We start from the raw sequence: 16,652 nt of genomic DNA on the forward strand, positions 1-16,652 counted from the left end.
TATATCTCGAGTCGCGTAAGATTAGCGGCCGGCAGTCACGCGTCTTCGTTGTGCATATTAATAATGTAGTTATACTTTCGCGAGATTTACGAGTTTGATACCGTACGTACTGTGCATGAGTGCGATATTTAATTTCAACAGCGTATCTCTGATTAACGAAGTGCGTGTCTTTATTAACCGTCCGCTCGACTTGCGTAGTATCGCCGGTAACGCGGTGATGATCGTGGAACGACGCGGAGCACGCGGCGTCGCGATTCCTTCAAATTTGCATGAAAAATTCATGTTACCCGCTTTTATATTACAGAGAAAAGTACTTTTCCTTCCCACGGGTACGACCTTGGCGAGGTGGGAAGGCTCCAGTACCCAGTACGAGGATTTTACCCAAGCAAAACTCTTGTTCTGCTTGGATAAAAATTCAAAGGCGGGGAAGCTAACGTACCCTCGTCCGCCGATTTAATTGAATGAACGAACCGCAGCCGGTTCGTCGCGTTTGCATCGGGAGTGCCGCTCATAAGTAATCGGACTAAAGGACTTTTTTAAACGGGAGTGCCGTACAGTATCGCGCGAAAAAGACTTTTATTGATAATTATAGTCCGCGCGCGATTGTAATTTATTATCCGCGAGTGTTTCTCGCGAGTGTCCTGTGCGGTGAGAGGAGGAGGAGGAGAGACCTGACGTCCTGAGAGGAGGAGGAGGTCCGAGAGAGACATCGGGCACCGGCGGAGCAACCTTGGGGTAAGTATCATATATCTCTTGGCTGCATAAAATTAATAATTTGTTTCCATTTATTCAAATTGTTTTATCTTGATCAGTTAAAAGTGACTAAAAAACGAGAAATTACTCTAAAATTTTATTCTTGTAAAGATTTTTTTCGGTAAAGGTAATTGTATTGCTAAATATTTTATTGAAAGACGAATAATTAAAGTACGTGTAAGAATTATCTTTTAAAATGTTGATCATTTTGAGCGCTTCTTTAATTTAAATTATGTTTGTATGTTACAGTATCATCGTAGCTACGTGGCTGAGTAACTCCGCCTGTTGCGCATCGGGTTGGTGAGTCAGAATTTCTTTTTTTACTATAAGCGAATACTTAACCTTATCAAATACTTAATCCGCAAATCTATCATAAAGTCATTGTAAGTACATTATACTCAAAACAATATTCTATTTTTGAAAGACTAATTGTGTCAAGATATTTAAAAATTATTAGTAAGAAAAAATTATTTGTTGTAAGAAAACTTACTTAAAAAAAATAAAATAAAATAAGTAAGTGCTTTCCTTGGCTATAGAATAATTAATTTTATGTGTGTACAAACTAATTTGATATATATCTGTTAATTTGCCCAAAGTAGGGCTACTTTCTTTCTATATTTCCTCGCATATGGCGAGATTGGAAAAACTCTAATTAAATCCCACACAATCGCGCGCGTGTTAAAATTCCCAATCAGAGGTCCCTTATAATTTGTGTCGCGGTATTAGATTTATATTAGATTGTAATACGGGTAGGTAGGGGTAGGGAAATGGATAGGGTAGGACTATATAGATCGGAATACAGGTAGGTATTATACACTGAGAAAAAAAGTTGTTAACTTAAATAAATGCGTTCAACTAATTACCATTTTTAAATTGAAATATTCAAGTATTTAAATCAAATTACGTCATGTTAGATTTAATATATCATATTTAATTTAAATACTTAAATATTTCAATTAAAAAAATAGTAATTAGTTGAACGCATTTAGTTAAGTTAACAACTTTTTTTTCAGTATAGAGACAGAGGTAGGTAGGTAGGGATACGGGTATGTTGTATATTATATTTTCAACTTTGTAAAATGTAATACATATATTGTGAAATAAATTATAAATAAAATAAAATAAATCAAAATAAAAATGTAAAAAACGGATTCTAAAGAGGACCGCCGATCGGAATCGGCGGGGGTGGTGGAGGGCCTCTATAGCTTGACCTGTTTCTATCGGATAAAATTTTATTTAAAATTTAAGCACGGACGCGCACCAAAATGATGTTTTATCGGCAGTGTCGGAAAATGAACGTGGCTACGTAGTACCAATTCCGAAAATGGCTGTACTGGCGGTAGTTTACAGGGGCTTCCGACAGTTCCGACGGCCCTACGAAAATCGAAATAGCCCAAGATGGCTGGCTCAACTCAACGTTGATCTAACCTAACATAACTCAGGCTAACCTAATCTGATCTCGAGTGGCACTCGATGTGTGTCATGTGGCGCGTGTTCTCGACGAACATATTCGTGCTTGTCGAATACGCAAACCGGCCGGAGAAGACGCGAAAACAGCAGGTGTACGATATCGCAAGGTCTGCTTGCCGTTCGCATTTTTAAAAGCGGCCGAATCGCCAGCGACCAGCGACGAGTGAAAATGCTGCGGAGCGTCTTGAAGTCCAAGTTCGGTTACGACGAATTCAAAAATGACATTCAGAAGCAGGCCACTACTGCAGTTTACAAAGGTTTTTTTTTTTTTTTAGTAAAATGTTCATCCTTTTTCGGATTATCGCTCTCAGTAGCCGCAATACCTTTCTCCCTCGTGCAGCTTTTCCTTTCCCTGATAGACAAATGTCTCAGAATTTTTCATATCATTAAGCCAAGGGTGTTTTCTATTGCTGAACTGCCTGCACTAGTTTGAAGTTGATCTTTTTCCTACCAATGTGGAGTAAAAAGGGTTTGTTTTCTAATGTTGAACTGGCTGCACTAGTTCAGATTTCATCTTCTTTACTCCACATTGGAAGGAAGAGGATAAACTCTGAATTAATGTGCAGCTATTTTAGCAATAGAAAATGGACTCAGAATTTTTATAAAAATTGTCAGACTTTCTCAGAATGATCAGAATTCTTCAGGTTTCTTTAAATATAAATTGGAATGTTTTCAGAAGAACTCAGACAAAATATTAATAAAATATTTCAGATTTTTCCTGCCTACACATTTTTATAGAAATCTGAATAAAATATGAGAAAATCTGTGCAAATTATCATACGTAGAAATTTCCATACGTATGGATACTGAAATATTCCAAAAATCCTCATCCAATTGTTTCTAAAAGTATCTGAGAAATTTTATATATTTTCATATTTATTTTTTCATAAGTCTTACAAAATTTCTGAGAACATGTGAGCAATTTTTTCCCTATCTTTTTTTTTATTCATGAGCGTGTATTTCATAAAAGCTGAATGACAAACCACGAAACGTTGACGATTCTAGGAAAGCAAGATATATTTGTGTGCATGCCCACGGGTTCTGGGAAGTCTCTCTGTTTTCAATTACCAGCAATAATGAAGGAGCATAAAGTTGCAATTGTCTTCTCGCCGCTCCTGGCTCTGATGAAGGTACTGTTCGTACATTGTCCATACAAGATTAGTCCGTATCTTTTCAGCATATATTTCTTTTGTATAAAAAAACCTGTAAGTAGGGAAAGAGAAATTTCAACACTGATTCAATACTTGAATATTGATTTAATTTCTGCAGAATCAAATAGACTTTTTGGTGAGCAAGAAAATAAATGCCTGCTCCTTGAACTCCACTACTTCCAGCAAAGAGAGGAATTCCATTATGAAAGATATACTGTCGGATGCACCGAAGATAAGATTATTGTACGTCACTCCTGAAATGGGAGCGCAACATCATTTTCAGGTATTTTGTTAATTCAAAGGAATAACTGTATTTATTTTTTATTGCTTTATATCTATTGTGTCTGTACGCATGGTAATTAAGGAATAATCATAAATTATTTCAAAAGATATACTAAGATTTTGATTTGGATACTTTAATATTTTTCATCACGATATAATTTCTATTTAATTTACAGGAAACCATAATTCAAATGCAGAAGAAAAAAACGCTTTCTTATTTTGTTATCGACGAAGCTCATTGTTTGAGTGAATGGGGTCATGATTTTAGACCAACTTATAGACAGTTGGGAACGTTTAAAAAATTATGTCCCAAGATACCTATCGTTGCATTAACAGCGACTGCTGCGAAACAGGTAAAACTCTAAGAAAATATGAATATTTACAATTTTGATTATTACTATATTATTCTAACATGTTGAATATTGTTGTAGGTAAAGGACGATATTATCCAAAGCTTGCACATGAAAGATCCAGCGATATTTTCTCAACCGGTATTTCGTCCTAATTTATATTACGACGTGTGGTTTCAAGAAATGTTAGACAAACCATTTGTACATCTAAGAAATTTCATTTTGGACACCCTTGGCCCCTCAGATATTTCTATTCCTATGGTGAGTTAAATTCTTCACCAGTGGTATTCTATGAACTGTACAGAATAATGGATTCTTCGTATTTTTAGCACAAAAGAAATTGTGGTATCATTTATTGTAGAAAGAAGGAAGCAACTGAAACTATTGCGCATAAATTGACTCTCGCGGGTATTACTACGCTTGCGTATCATGGAAGTATGTGATTTGTATAGCACGCTTTAATTTAAACAAACTTGCAAAAAGATGATACTATTTTATTTTAACATTTGAATAGGCTTAAAAGCTCAGGAACGTAATGAGGTACAAAATAAGTGGACAACAGGTGAAGTGCCTGTTATCGCGGCAACGTGTAGTTTCGGGATGGGTGTTGACAAGGGATCTGTTAGGTAGCTGCGACATTTCCAAAAAGCAATATTGCATGCTAAGAAAAAAAATATGCTTATTATATGAATATGTATAGGTTTGTGGTTCACTGGACAGTACCTCAGAATATTGCAGCGTATTATCAAGAATCAGGAAGGGCTGGCAGAGATGGCAATCCTGCATTCTGCCGCATTTATTTTAGTCACGAAGAATATGGGCCTATTTCGTTCCTTATCAAAGAGGAAATCTCCCATAAGAACACGGAACTTGTAAAACTTAAATGGCAAAATTTTGAGAAAAGCGTTGCGTATTGTTTAGAGGCAAAGTACGATCTTTATTCTTTCTCAAGAATTAAATTATATATAATAAATAAGAATGGGAAAATATATATTTATTTAGAAACTTTTAATATTGCGTTTCTACATTTTTTAAGTAAAAAAGATGAATATATTAGAAGTAAAACAGTAGGACTTGAGATACTTCAAGAATCACTTGGCATTTTATATATATACTGATATACATTGAATAGATGTATTGTATGCTGTTATATAGATGTCGACATGCGGTATTCTCTAAATATTTCGGGGATTCTCCACCGCTTTGCAAAAATAGATGCGATGTTTGTAAAAATAAGGATGAAGTACAAGCGAGGATTGCTCAATTTGAAATGTGTCAGACTAGATCTAAAAAACCCCGAAATAATATGGGTAGTGTAATGCAAATGGGCTACAGTGATGATGATGAAATGTATGTAAATAATTACTCAAACAATTTTATATTTGCAAAAAATATATGCAATGGTGCTCACAAGTGTTCATAATTGTACAATAATAATAGGGATGCATTCAATGAGTCAGAAGAATCAAGGGAGAAAATAATAGCGGCTGAAAAGCGAGAGAGAAGAGAACTTATTATGGAGCAGTTTGCACTCCGACGTGGCAAATCTAAGGAGAATGAAGTGAGTTTGTGAGCAAATTTTTTTTTGTACACCGTTGTTTCTATCTTTATTTATTTTTTATAGGTAAGGCGACAGAATATGAAGGATGCGAAAGTAGCACATGTTCGTGCAGCCAATAGTACGGATAAAAAAATTAAAGGTTTAACTGTTCAAGTAAGACATTACGCATTAGCTTTTTTTTTATAAAATATTATCAATATCTTTACACAATTTTCATTATTTTTTCATTATTTTAAGATACGCGAACACTTTTACAATGAATTAAAAACAGCGTTATTTGAAAATTATGAAAATTTGCATACGGAAATTGACAAACAATTGCAAGAGGAAAATATGCACGATGTAGCTAATAGTATAGAATACAAAATATTTTCCAATTCGAAAGTACCAAATAAATACAAATTTGATATATCTAAATTGGTATGTAATATTTTTCATAGATATCTTTAAATGCTTTATCTTTTATAAACTTTTCATACTAAAAGAATTAAACGACTTGAATAAACATATCAATTATTTTAGAATCAAATTTTCTTGTATATGGAACTATGAAATTGATGATACATTTATTATTATTATTATTATTTTAAATATGAACATTCTTTATTTTATTTGCTTTATTCATACAGATTTCGTCAATACGAAAATGTACTAATAGTAATACTATGTACGAAGCGATACGTGACTATAATGAGACTGAATTTCATAATACCGAATTTAATTCTGACAGTATCGATATGTCCAATAATGAACAAATAATAGATACAGTCGAAACAGGATTTACCGGAAATGCTTGTCTGTCAAACAGTCGTAAAGATACTTTCCCTTCCGCTTTCAAAACTGCATCAGAGATTATAAATGAAGAAAGATTACGAGTATCTACGTTAAACAAGGATAAAAATGCTCAATTTAAAGAATTATCTGTTAGTAATACTGCACAAAAATATACACACGAAAATGATAAACCACAGATGGAAATATCAAGTGGTTTTGTTTGTGCGCGAGAAATTCACGAGAGCAATGTGATTAAATCCAATACAAATTCCTCTAAATCAAAAGTTCGCAGAAGTAAAGCAGATAAGAATGTAAAGAGAGCAGGTAAAACAGTTTATGAGCAGATTTTAGCATCAGCATCATCATCATCGAAGAAGACTACTGATGAAAGGAGAGATATTTCTTTTGAAACAGAATTGAAAGTAGACAATATTGTTGATTCTATTAAAACTGAAAATAAAAGTAAAGATGAAAGTAAAAATAAAAGAGGCTATGAATCTATTGAATGTCACGAGGATGACATAAAATCTGCTAAGAAAAAAAGAATTATACATAACGAATACATCGATAAAACTAATGATAATGTATCCGATAAAAATATTGATAAAAAAATTTTAGGTGACAAAATTGACACGAAAACGACTAGAAAGAGCACAGATACAAACATTAATATTACTGCTGTAAATAATGATTCATCGAGAACGACAAAAAATAACACAGAAAAGCATCTTAAAATAAAAGATAATGTAGAATTAAAGAAAAAGGAAGAAATCGCACACACATCTCGTTCAAAACATCACACGAATAGCAATAGTAACAGACCAAAAGTATTTGCAGATAAAGCTACACAATTTAAAACAGCAGAAATTTTAAAGTCGTATCTAATGAAATACTACCCATCAAAACGTCTTCCGGATAGGGCGACATTTTCAAAAACTTGCAGAGAAATGCATTATGATATGCTGCAAAAGAAAATATTTGGTATGATAGCTTAAAAATTCATAATATGATTTTATAGAATGTATTTAAGTTTTAGAACTTTTGTCGCAATTGATAAATGATATTTGATTTCAGATAAAGAAGGAATACACGACTTTGTTGTAAGTTTTATGAGTCAATCTTAAAAGAATGTTTATTTCACGTTTAATATGCTTTTTTCTTTTGTGGAAGCGACAGGAGAATGATGCTGTTTATAATCAATGCATTTAATTATGAATAAATTTCTCATATGTATCTGCAAATTCTCGTATTGTATTTATTAAATATATTTTTATTACATATGGCTAATATACTACTTGTCCATAGAGATAATTTACACAGAAATAATTTCCTTGAGATTTTTTCTTGAACCATATGACTTGTTGTAGTTAAAACTTTTTCTCATAAAATGTAAAAGATATTAAAACAGAAATAAATTTTGTATAATATCAATATGTATATTTTATTAGCTTGGTTATCACACATTTGATGGATATTTTTTTTAGGAAATTTATAACATCATCACACGTTATAAATGTAAAAAAGACGCTTTCTAAAATTTACGTCATATCCTACCCGCAGGTTATTACGAAACATATTCTTATTTCTAAGTATTTTATTAAACATGTAATTGCGAGCATATACTTAACACACTTAATATTAAATTTATATCTTCAATATTTGTAATAAATAAGGCAAGATATGTCAGAGAAAAATATTTCTCGCAGAGAACTATCGTTCGTGTACTTATATATTTATTTATGACCTATATATACTAAACTTTTGCTACTCCCCTATTGTGCTTAATTTCCTTAATTCGTATAAGAAACGTATAAAAAGTTCGGTTTCTTTTTACAAACGATAAAGATATATGATATCTTATCTCTATTAATTTTTTTTTACAATTTGTTTTTAGTATTAAAGACACGTATGAAGTTCTCAGTAAGTATTAACATTTCAGTGCACATTACACATTTAATGATTCACTAATTATTTACATATTTACAATGAGGTAAAGAAATCTGCAATGCAGATTATAAGTATATTGCTACATATAGGGTCACTAACTCATTATGTCATATTACGGAAATAAATAAAAGCTATTTTAATTTTAAATGATGAATTAAAAATTTTGTACAGCATGTTGTCCGGTTAAAACTATTAGCTCTAATAAGATAATTGATTTAAAAAGGAATAATGAAAATTAAAAATTGAATAATTTGATGAATGATATCCCCAAGTCGGCTTGAGGTTCTCTCCATATTTTTGTCACGAGCTCGTGTTATAACAATTGGATCGCTGTCTATGTGAAGAGGAAAGTAACCCATATGTGACACGTATCTGAGATCTCTGGATTATACAGAGTAAATCACTTAATACTACTACTTGGAATATCTCTCTATGGAATTTCGGAATTTTACCGACTATTATTTAATAAATGGCAAGTTTCCAGCAAATGCGACTTTCTTTCTAAAATAAAAGAGAAGAAAATGCAAAATATCAAAAATTAAATAAATTAAAGAAGTTAAATGATTCCAAGTGGTAATATTAAATATAGACTAATTTATAGATATTTACTTTATGGATGTTCAAGTACAATACGTATACGCGTTTAAAAAATGATCGATGATTAATCTTATTCATTTCCATCTGAGGAACTAGAATAGTTAAAACGATGACTTTTTAAATGCGATTTTCTTTGTTTTGTTAACGTTATTAAATTATTTCTATTTCTAAATATTATACGTTATATAAAAATTGAGCAATCGTCGATTTAATATCCGTTAACTGTTCAGATTTGAGCTTGGCGACAAATGTATTCTTATGTATATGTTGATGTAGTATTCTGTGTTATATCTATATTATAGAAGTCCGCTATGTTATATTTTTTTTAAATACTGTTCCAAAATAAGAGAGCAAAACGAAATCACAGACATGATTATTAGCATGCCATGTTATTTGATGTACAGCAATTGAGGTTTACTTAGCAGTAATGAAGCACTATTGGCATATTTAACATGAATATATGAAATATCTTCATTACATAATCCTCATCAAAGAGTTACAAAAATTTCTTCAGATGAAGTTTATGCAGATTACAGCTTCTTTTTCTAATTCTTTAATGAAATCTCATTTATTTTATTTAGAAAACTTAATGTATTTTAATTGATGCAATTTCTGAAAAAGGATAGAAGTGGAATGAAAAAGAACAGATGCGTCATTCCGATTGTGTGATTAAAATGATTCCGACTATGAGATTGGAATGATATGATTCAGCGTGTATATTAGATAGTGATGAAATAGCTTCACTGTAATAGCAACGTTATATCTCTTTTCTTTTTTGATTCTACTTTTTTGTGACTTTTTATGCATTTATTGCGCGTAAATAATGTCTTTTGCTATTCTCAGCTGTCTTTGGGTATAATTCTAATATAATAACTGATCAAATTGCTTCGGTATTAAATTGTTCCTTTAAGAAATATGTAATACATGAATCTTAGGATATCAAATCGATGAAGCTAAATGTCTTGATAAAAAAAAAAACAATATATTAATCCTTCCCTCATTAAAAGTACAAATTCAGTGCAAGACACAATTTTGTAAGAATTTTTTATAAAAAGTTTAAAAAAAATTTTTTAAAGAGAAATTTAATTTTTTTTAATTTCTAGTAAAACATTACAGTGATGCGAGAAGTTGATATTTATATAATTTGGCATATGAGAAATATCATTATATATGACGAGCTACGTTATGAGGAAAAAAATAGCTTTGCTCAATACTAGAACGTAGATAAACATTGGTATTAAAACTTGCATATCTCTGTATTAAGTTTATCCTATATATAAATTAAGAAACAACTTTGTGCAATAAAATTGTTAACGATGATTATGGAAAATATGAAGTACCGAAAAGTTATCGGGGGAAAATATCGGGTGTTATTTTCATTAATTATTAACAACACCAGTTATATCAAAAGTATAAAAATGGAAGCGTTCGTGGATTGATCTAATCGAAATTGATTAAATCGAATGATGTGATTCCGGATATCGTGACATTAACACTTTAACGATAGTGTAATTCGGATATCCGGTATGCAGTAAGAATGACAGTATATAAATATAGCAAAATAATTTACTTTACTGTATTTGCACTGTTTCGCCAATAGCAAACTAATAAGAATAGTGGCCAGAAAGCTATTGAAGAAATAATGTCCTGCTCGTTCTCATTAAAGCTCGATCGATGTATTGATGTATAATTACGCCATTATTAACGTCAGATTCGGATCGGCGGAAGTCAAAAGCGAGCTGTACGCCTCCGTATCTTTCGCCTTCTGTTCGGTTTGCTTGTTTGTCTGCGTCTTTCGTCGCTGCCTTTCCATTTCTAGCCATTCCGACGACGATTTCTTCGTTTGGTAAAACAGTATCCTCATGACGCTCCAGACGAGCAACATTGATCCGGAAAGGAATAGCACATACATTATTATTTCCTCCATGACTGGCATGACATTCAGGTAAAACCAAAAACGGATGTTCATGCTTTTCGGCAGCTTGTACATTCCCTGAGAAACAAAGAATATCTTTTATTGTTTCACATCATTCGATGCAATTTTATACAATCGAGTATAAAATGAAGAAGAATATATCGCTAATATATTGCGAATCAATATACGTAATTATGTGGAAGTAACGAAAAATCACTCCTTCGACTGATTCTTTAGAAGACAATTTTAAAGGAACATTATTATAACTAAATTCTGTCTTGATTACTTCGATATTTGCACTTACAATTTCGAACCACAGCAACGGAAGCGTCAACTCGGAGAACTTCTCCACTCGAGCCATGTGTTCGATATTCTGTAGAGCCATATTAATTTGAAATCGGGCTGCCAGATCCACGGGTATCCCGGACTTCGGCTGGATGAAGAAGTAGGATTCGTGCCGCTCCTTCGTGGGGTTCAATCCGTCGACCGCTTCCAGCAGTGACGGGTCGCTCTGGTAAAAGTGCGGGTACGACAGGGCGATCGGAAATCCTGTATAAAAGTCGAGGAAATCTTACAATACGTCAACGCGATTTTGTTTCATTTGACAGGTCTAGTTTGAACACGAAAATATAGGTATCCGATTGAAATATCGGATCACAACACGAGATACGATCGAAGTCCCTTAAGATGTTGCATCGCTCAGATTACTCAGTGGAAATTAGCTTCTTTTTTTTATGACGTAATCAACATGACATAAGTTTATTATTATATCACGCTGTGAGATTCTTGTTGTGTTTTATCGACACAGGTACATGATTAAGGTGGAAATTATCGCGTCGCATATATTAATTCCAAAGACGAGTCTGCTGGATCTGATGTTTGTCGAAGAAATGATTCCAAACGTAAATTATCTCTAATTGCCAAGCGTATCGTTTAGGTATACGACTGCTTTTTTTTCCTTTTTGTCCTTCATTCGCGTCTCGAATTGGAACCGTTGATTTTTATTGCAACATGACCAAAGCAATCGGAATCTTGCAACACCACTTCGGAGACAAGTCGGATGGCCGCAACCATAAATAGCATGCGACGCGATAATCATTGATTTTGTGATGCATATCGAAATTCCTTTTTCTTCCAAGTTTATCTCTTATAAAAAACACTCGGCAAGATGACTTAAGACACTCAGCAAGTTACGTAAGAGCCGAATATATGAATATTGATAACAATATGTACTGAACAATTAAATACGCATTAAATGTAATGATTTATTCACCGAAAGTGTTTGACTTAAATTTGACTGAAATTAAATTTGCATACTGATGTTTAGATATCTTACCGTAATAGCAATCGGTCACATCGATTAAGCCAGGCTTCAGACAGACTCCTTCACGACAGAAGCATTTGTTTTCTGGGTTCACTGCGCCGTTATCCAATTCGTTCTCCATGAACGTGTATTGGTACGTATCCAGGCCCTGAATCACCTTTTCTCCGACTCGTATCTTTGGGAGAAATATTATTATAAAGGGATATTCTTATATTAGAGAAGAATTAATTTCTACATTTTTCGAAATGAGATACTAGCACTGACATTATTACACATTATAATACGCATTTCCAATATTTTGTTTATTAATTACGCATATTTAAAAAGCGTTATAATGCAAAATTTATATAGTACTACAAGTAAATCCAGTTTTTGAGTAACGAAGATATTGAGATAGATATTTTAATAGCTTCTACATAAACGTTTAATAATAAAAGATTTTATTTCAATTGCGTTCAAGTTTACTTTACAGATTTTTAATTTAACAATCAGCTGTGAAGTTGACTTCTCAATGTTAAGATGTAAAAAGAAGAAAAGGTACAAAATGAGAATTCTTCCCAGGAAAGCTTGCCGAGTTACTCGACAGGTAGATCTGTCAATAAGAATTGCATAAGAATAATTTACGAGCATTCTGTATAAGGGAAGAAAGTTAATAATAGAAGAAAGAACGTTACATACAAATCGCATGAGTCGGCAGACGGTTCTTGACCGAACTGTTTAACCATTTCGTCGTGATGATTGCAAATGATCAGACTTACCATTCGTTCGCTTCGGCAGAGGCTCTTGCGAAAGAAGAGGATCGTGTCGTTAGGCTCGATGTAGCTCGGGAACTTAACGCCGTCGCTCGCACCTTGCACATTCGCGCATTTACCAGTCCACTGCGGCAGGTTCACGTCCCCATTATACGTATCGATCAAGCCTGTCATTCGGACATCGGTCTCTCCCGTGTAAATCGTCTCGTAATCACCTTCGAAATCGTACATCTGTGAAGCGTAGCGAATGCAAGATTTGTATTATATCGTGAGGCTTTTGCATCCTAGACAAAATGTACATTATCAGAACATTAGAAAATGTCTGCGTTAAAGACATATTAATATATATAGAATTTGGAATGTTTTTATTCGATAATTGTAAATAGATGAGCTCTAAATTTAATCGAGTTTTATACATTTACGGTAAAGAATGCAAATAATTAAAAATCTTTATGGCTATCTTAAAAAAAGCTAGGTTTTTGATTAGCTTAGAAAAAAAATATATTATTAAAAATAAAATTGCTTATATATAATTGCGATCACAACTATATCTAATGTACTTTAGAAGTCGCTAATCCTTATTCCTTACCCTATCGATTAATCCTAATTTATCGAACTTGATCCAGGCGGGCATTACGTGATTGCCAAGGGTAACCAGAGTCGATTGGTAGCCGAACATAAATTCATGTGCGGTCATTTGAACCAGGGGTTGAGTATCCGTCCGACGGATCAGCGTGTTGAGGCCCCATCTGGATATGTATGAGGCGTCTCTCATCACATTCGTGATGCTCTGCAACAATAGACAGAAAAATAAGAGATAACAGCACGTATAATGGACCTGGCAAAAACACGCTATTATTTGCTTAATTAAAATAATTGATTTCATTATAATAAGCCGACATTGAGATTATATAATTGCATTATACTTTGCGTACTTATCGCTCGCGTGTTACGCACTGACGTAAAAGATCAAGTTATTAACTTCATTCATCATTTGATTCTTATTTTCATCATCCCGTTAACAAAGTGAAAAGTGATTTTCATGCGATAATTAGGAGCAATATTATCGGTTAATACACAATAGAACTGGGTGTTTATTTATATATTCAAATAACTAATATAAAATTCTATACATATATTTTAAATTTAAGTTACTAAAAAACTACTGTTATTAAAAAAAAATGAAAATAAGTACGAATAGATGTATATATTCATAGCTAATTATTGAAGTGTAATAAATTATGTGATCCATTAAATTGCTGGATCACCAACGTGTTATTGACATTTGTTGTCCGTTGACATTTATTGTGTGTCGTTATAATATGTCGTTCTTTATCATATTAAGTATGACATATCAATATCTCTCAACAGAAGAAAGAAAAATGCATTCGCAATCTTTAGACATTCTTCATCCACGCGATTGTCAGGGTCATTGACTTTACTGATATCAAGACTCTAAGATAGTAATAAACAATGACACACGTGGTTTCTATCTAGAGTATCCTACATAATTCTAGAATGTTCGTTCTATCTAATTAACCAGTTTCTATCTAGCATCTTACAAAATTCTAGAATATTTGTTTTGTTCGAAATTGTATTATATGTAGAAAATAAGCAAGAGTTTAAATACAAATAAAAAATAATACTGATTTGTGTGCCTTGTATTTTTCAGTATGTTTCCGATAATATATGTTCTAATGGCAATATAACAAACTACATTATAATAAATTATAGTACTGCCGTTAAAAATTAAATTTTTGAAAACTTACTATAAGATGAGTCCAACAAGATAAAAAAAATTGATTTTTTAAGAACACAGATTTTTAGGGGAAGAATTTTTTTATTTTTTAATTATTTGTTTGATAAATATAAATTTTAATAGAGATGTAAAATGTAGTAATTAGAAAATCATTTTTATTACATCTCTCTTAATTTTAATGCCATTGAATTTTCAAGAGACTCCATATAACTCGGTAGTAATACTAGTAATTAACGTCAATAAATAATGGCTACTGCATGCAATAGAAAAGCTGAACATAAACGAAACGCTTTCTCTCGTGCGACCTTTTAAATAGATAAGAGTGTTTACGGCGTATCTATTACTCTTAACTGACGGTTTTACAATTTGCGTGCCCACGAGGAATGTATTGCTTAAGCGGATTCTTCGCGAAACACGGTTCACTGCACCTCTTGCACATTAAACAGCGAATTTAATTAAATGTTGAGATTCTATTTCTTCGTAAACGCAATAACTTTTAAAACAATCACCGTGTCGGCACAACAGGTGGATTTATGTAGCACGTAAGACGTAAAGAGGACATTGTAATGTACCAATCTATTTTGCATTAGGATTTTTGTAAATAGTTATGATCTAATAATTTAGCTCTTAATCAAATTGCCGAGTCACGTTTGTAGCATTGACTTGAAAACTATTTTATAATAGCCGCGCGTGATTTGTGATTGCGTGAATTGCCTGAATGAAAAAGAAATTCCACATAAATAATTCTATAATTTAATTTAAAATTAATTTATTTTGTCAATTAATTTATCTAATATCAATTAATTTTACGCTTATAAAAAGATGACATGTTTAATTAATTAATTTCTTAAATATTGGTATATAATGGTTTTATAAGAAAAGACTAATCGATCAATCTTTAAGAGGAAGATATGAAAAAAATGACATACGTATGGTTTTTTATCTTAAAAGTATTGTCATTACTCGTGTAATGAAAAGCTCATCGTTTTGCATGAATTTACATAATTGGGCAGTAAAGGCGATTATTTGTCATGATAAAGTCAGCTAATGGATATAAATGTGATTTTGAGACATAATGCACGTTTTTTCATTGTTCGTTAAGTGTACTATTAATATGACAAGTTTTATGAATAGGTTAACAAGCGCGTTACATCGTCAATTTTGCGTTTTACTCATCATTATTTGCATGTTCAAACCAGTACAAATGGAAGTATATTTACTTGCGTTAACAACGCAACTATTAATTGTTTTAGATTAACTTCTGTTTATAGCATAAGTATAAGTGCCCCTCAAGATTCCTTTTTACCATTCGATACTTTAAATGTTGACATGGTTCTCGAAAGTTTTAAGTTTTTATACGAAACTGTTTTACAATGAGACGCTCCGCCGCGTCTGTCTTATTCTCTTTAAATATCTGCATGTAATTAAACGGCGTCATGATTCGCCGTATCATTCATGCATTTACACGATGAAATGTGGAACGCCACATTGTGCGATTATTTTCGATAATGTTAACAATGAGAACAATGAGTTTTTTATTAAAAGAACTGTCGAAACTACGATACTTGACAGTAAGAATGCACCCATTGTTCTCATTATAAACATTTAAATTATTGAAAGTATCAATTGAAGATTTCTACGAGAAATTATGTAAAAATATGTAAAGTAATGTATAAATGTAATATTATAAAAAAAAAAACAGACAGCAGTATTTGACACCAATCGAAAAATAATTAAATTAATGTCGAATTTGAAAGTCATGATTGGGAGGGAGTCTTGCGCAAGCATTGTGCAAACATTAAAATAATCGAATTTCTCCGAGGTGACGATGGAAAGAGCATTTAGCTTGTGCACCTCTTAAGTAGCAGCACCAAATGCGTCTTCCTGGATTCTCTCGGGGCTGCTTGACCGCGCCAGGCAAACGCGACCGGTTTCTCCAAGAGATGCATTTCTGCATCTCGCGAGTGGAAACTTCGGCGTAACGCGGCGACATATTCTAGAGAAATTTGCATCGCGT

At 32.6% G+C, this 16,652-nt stretch overlaps 2 protein-coding genes across 5 annotated transcripts in view; one reads left to right on the plus strand and one right to left on the minus strand.

Annotated features, from left to right (window-relative positions):
* The first annotated feature begins 716 nt into the window (after positions 1–716).
* Positions 717–7,614, plus strand: LOC112462262 (ATP-dependent DNA helicase Q5-like). Of its 3 annotated transcripts, XM_025027949.1 has the most exons (15): positions 717–735; positions 1,003–1,053; positions 3,229–3,353; positions 3,493–3,657; positions 3,833–4,009; positions 4,088–4,267; positions 4,336–4,441; positions 4,521–4,632; positions 4,707–4,934; positions 5,162–5,356; positions 5,447–5,567; positions 5,631–5,720; positions 5,805–5,987; positions 6,197–7,322; positions 7,416–7,614. In XM_025027949.1, exons 3-15 carry the CDS (start codon positions 3,252–3,254, stop codon positions 7,463–7,465), a joined length of 2,835 nt encoding a protein of 944 aa, XP_024883717.1. In that variant the 5' UTR covers positions 717–735; positions 1,003–1,053; positions 3,229–3,251; the 3' UTR covers positions 7,466–7,614. The 3 variants fall into 3 exon arrangements, with proteins under 3 accessions (XP_024883717.1, XP_024883716.1, XP_024883718.1); XM_025027948.1 differs by lacking the exons at positions 717–735; positions 1,003–1,053 and adding an exon at positions 2,131–2,480; XM_025027950.1 differs by lacking the exons at positions 717–735; positions 1,003–1,053; positions 5,805–5,987 and adding an exon at positions 2,132–2,480.
* A 138-nt stretch (positions 7,615–7,752) lies between these two features.
* Positions 7,753–16,652, minus strand: part of LOC112462263 (scavenger receptor class B member 1-like) — a 38,421-nt gene continuing 29,521 nt past the window's right edge. For both annotated transcript variants that reach the window (XM_025027953.1, XM_025027952.1), the window contains 5 exons: positions 13,466–13,666; positions 12,883–13,107; positions 12,137–12,299; positions 11,105–11,349; positions 7,753–10,878 (listed from right to left, as the gene is read on the minus strand). In XM_025027953.1, coding sequence (XP_024883721.1) covers positions 10,576–10,878; positions 11,105–11,349; positions 12,137–12,299; positions 12,883–13,107; positions 13,466–13,666 — 1,137 coding nt within the window. In that variant the 3' untranslated portion in view covers positions 7,753–10,575. The remainder of the gene's footprint in view (positions 10,879–11,104; positions 11,350–12,136; positions 12,300–12,882; positions 13,108–13,465; positions 13,667–16,652) is intronic.

This window comes from Temnothorax curvispinosus, unplaced genomic scaffold, assembly GCF_003070985.1.
Source record: "Temnothorax curvispinosus isolate PA1 unplaced genomic scaffold, ASM307098v1 QBEX01012135.1, whole genome shotgun sequence".
NCBI lineage: Eukaryota > Metazoa > Arthropoda > Insecta > Hymenoptera > Formicidae > Temnothorax > Temnothorax curvispinosus.

Excerpts from the sequence above, each read along its gene's own strand:
- LOC112462262 (XM_025027948.1), top strand. The coding sequence starts at position 2,393 with ATGCTGCGGAGCGTCTTGAAGTCCAAGTTCGGTTACGACGAATTCAAA. Across the intron at positions 4,633-4,706 it reads GTTGACAAGGGATCTGTTAG|GTTTGTGGTTCACTGGACAG; the intron begins GTAGCTGCGACA and ends GAATATGTATAG. Across the intron at positions 7,323-7,415 it reads GCTGCAAAAGAAAATATTTG|ATAAAGAAGGAATACACGAC; the intron begins GTATGATAGCTT and ends ATTTGATTTCAG.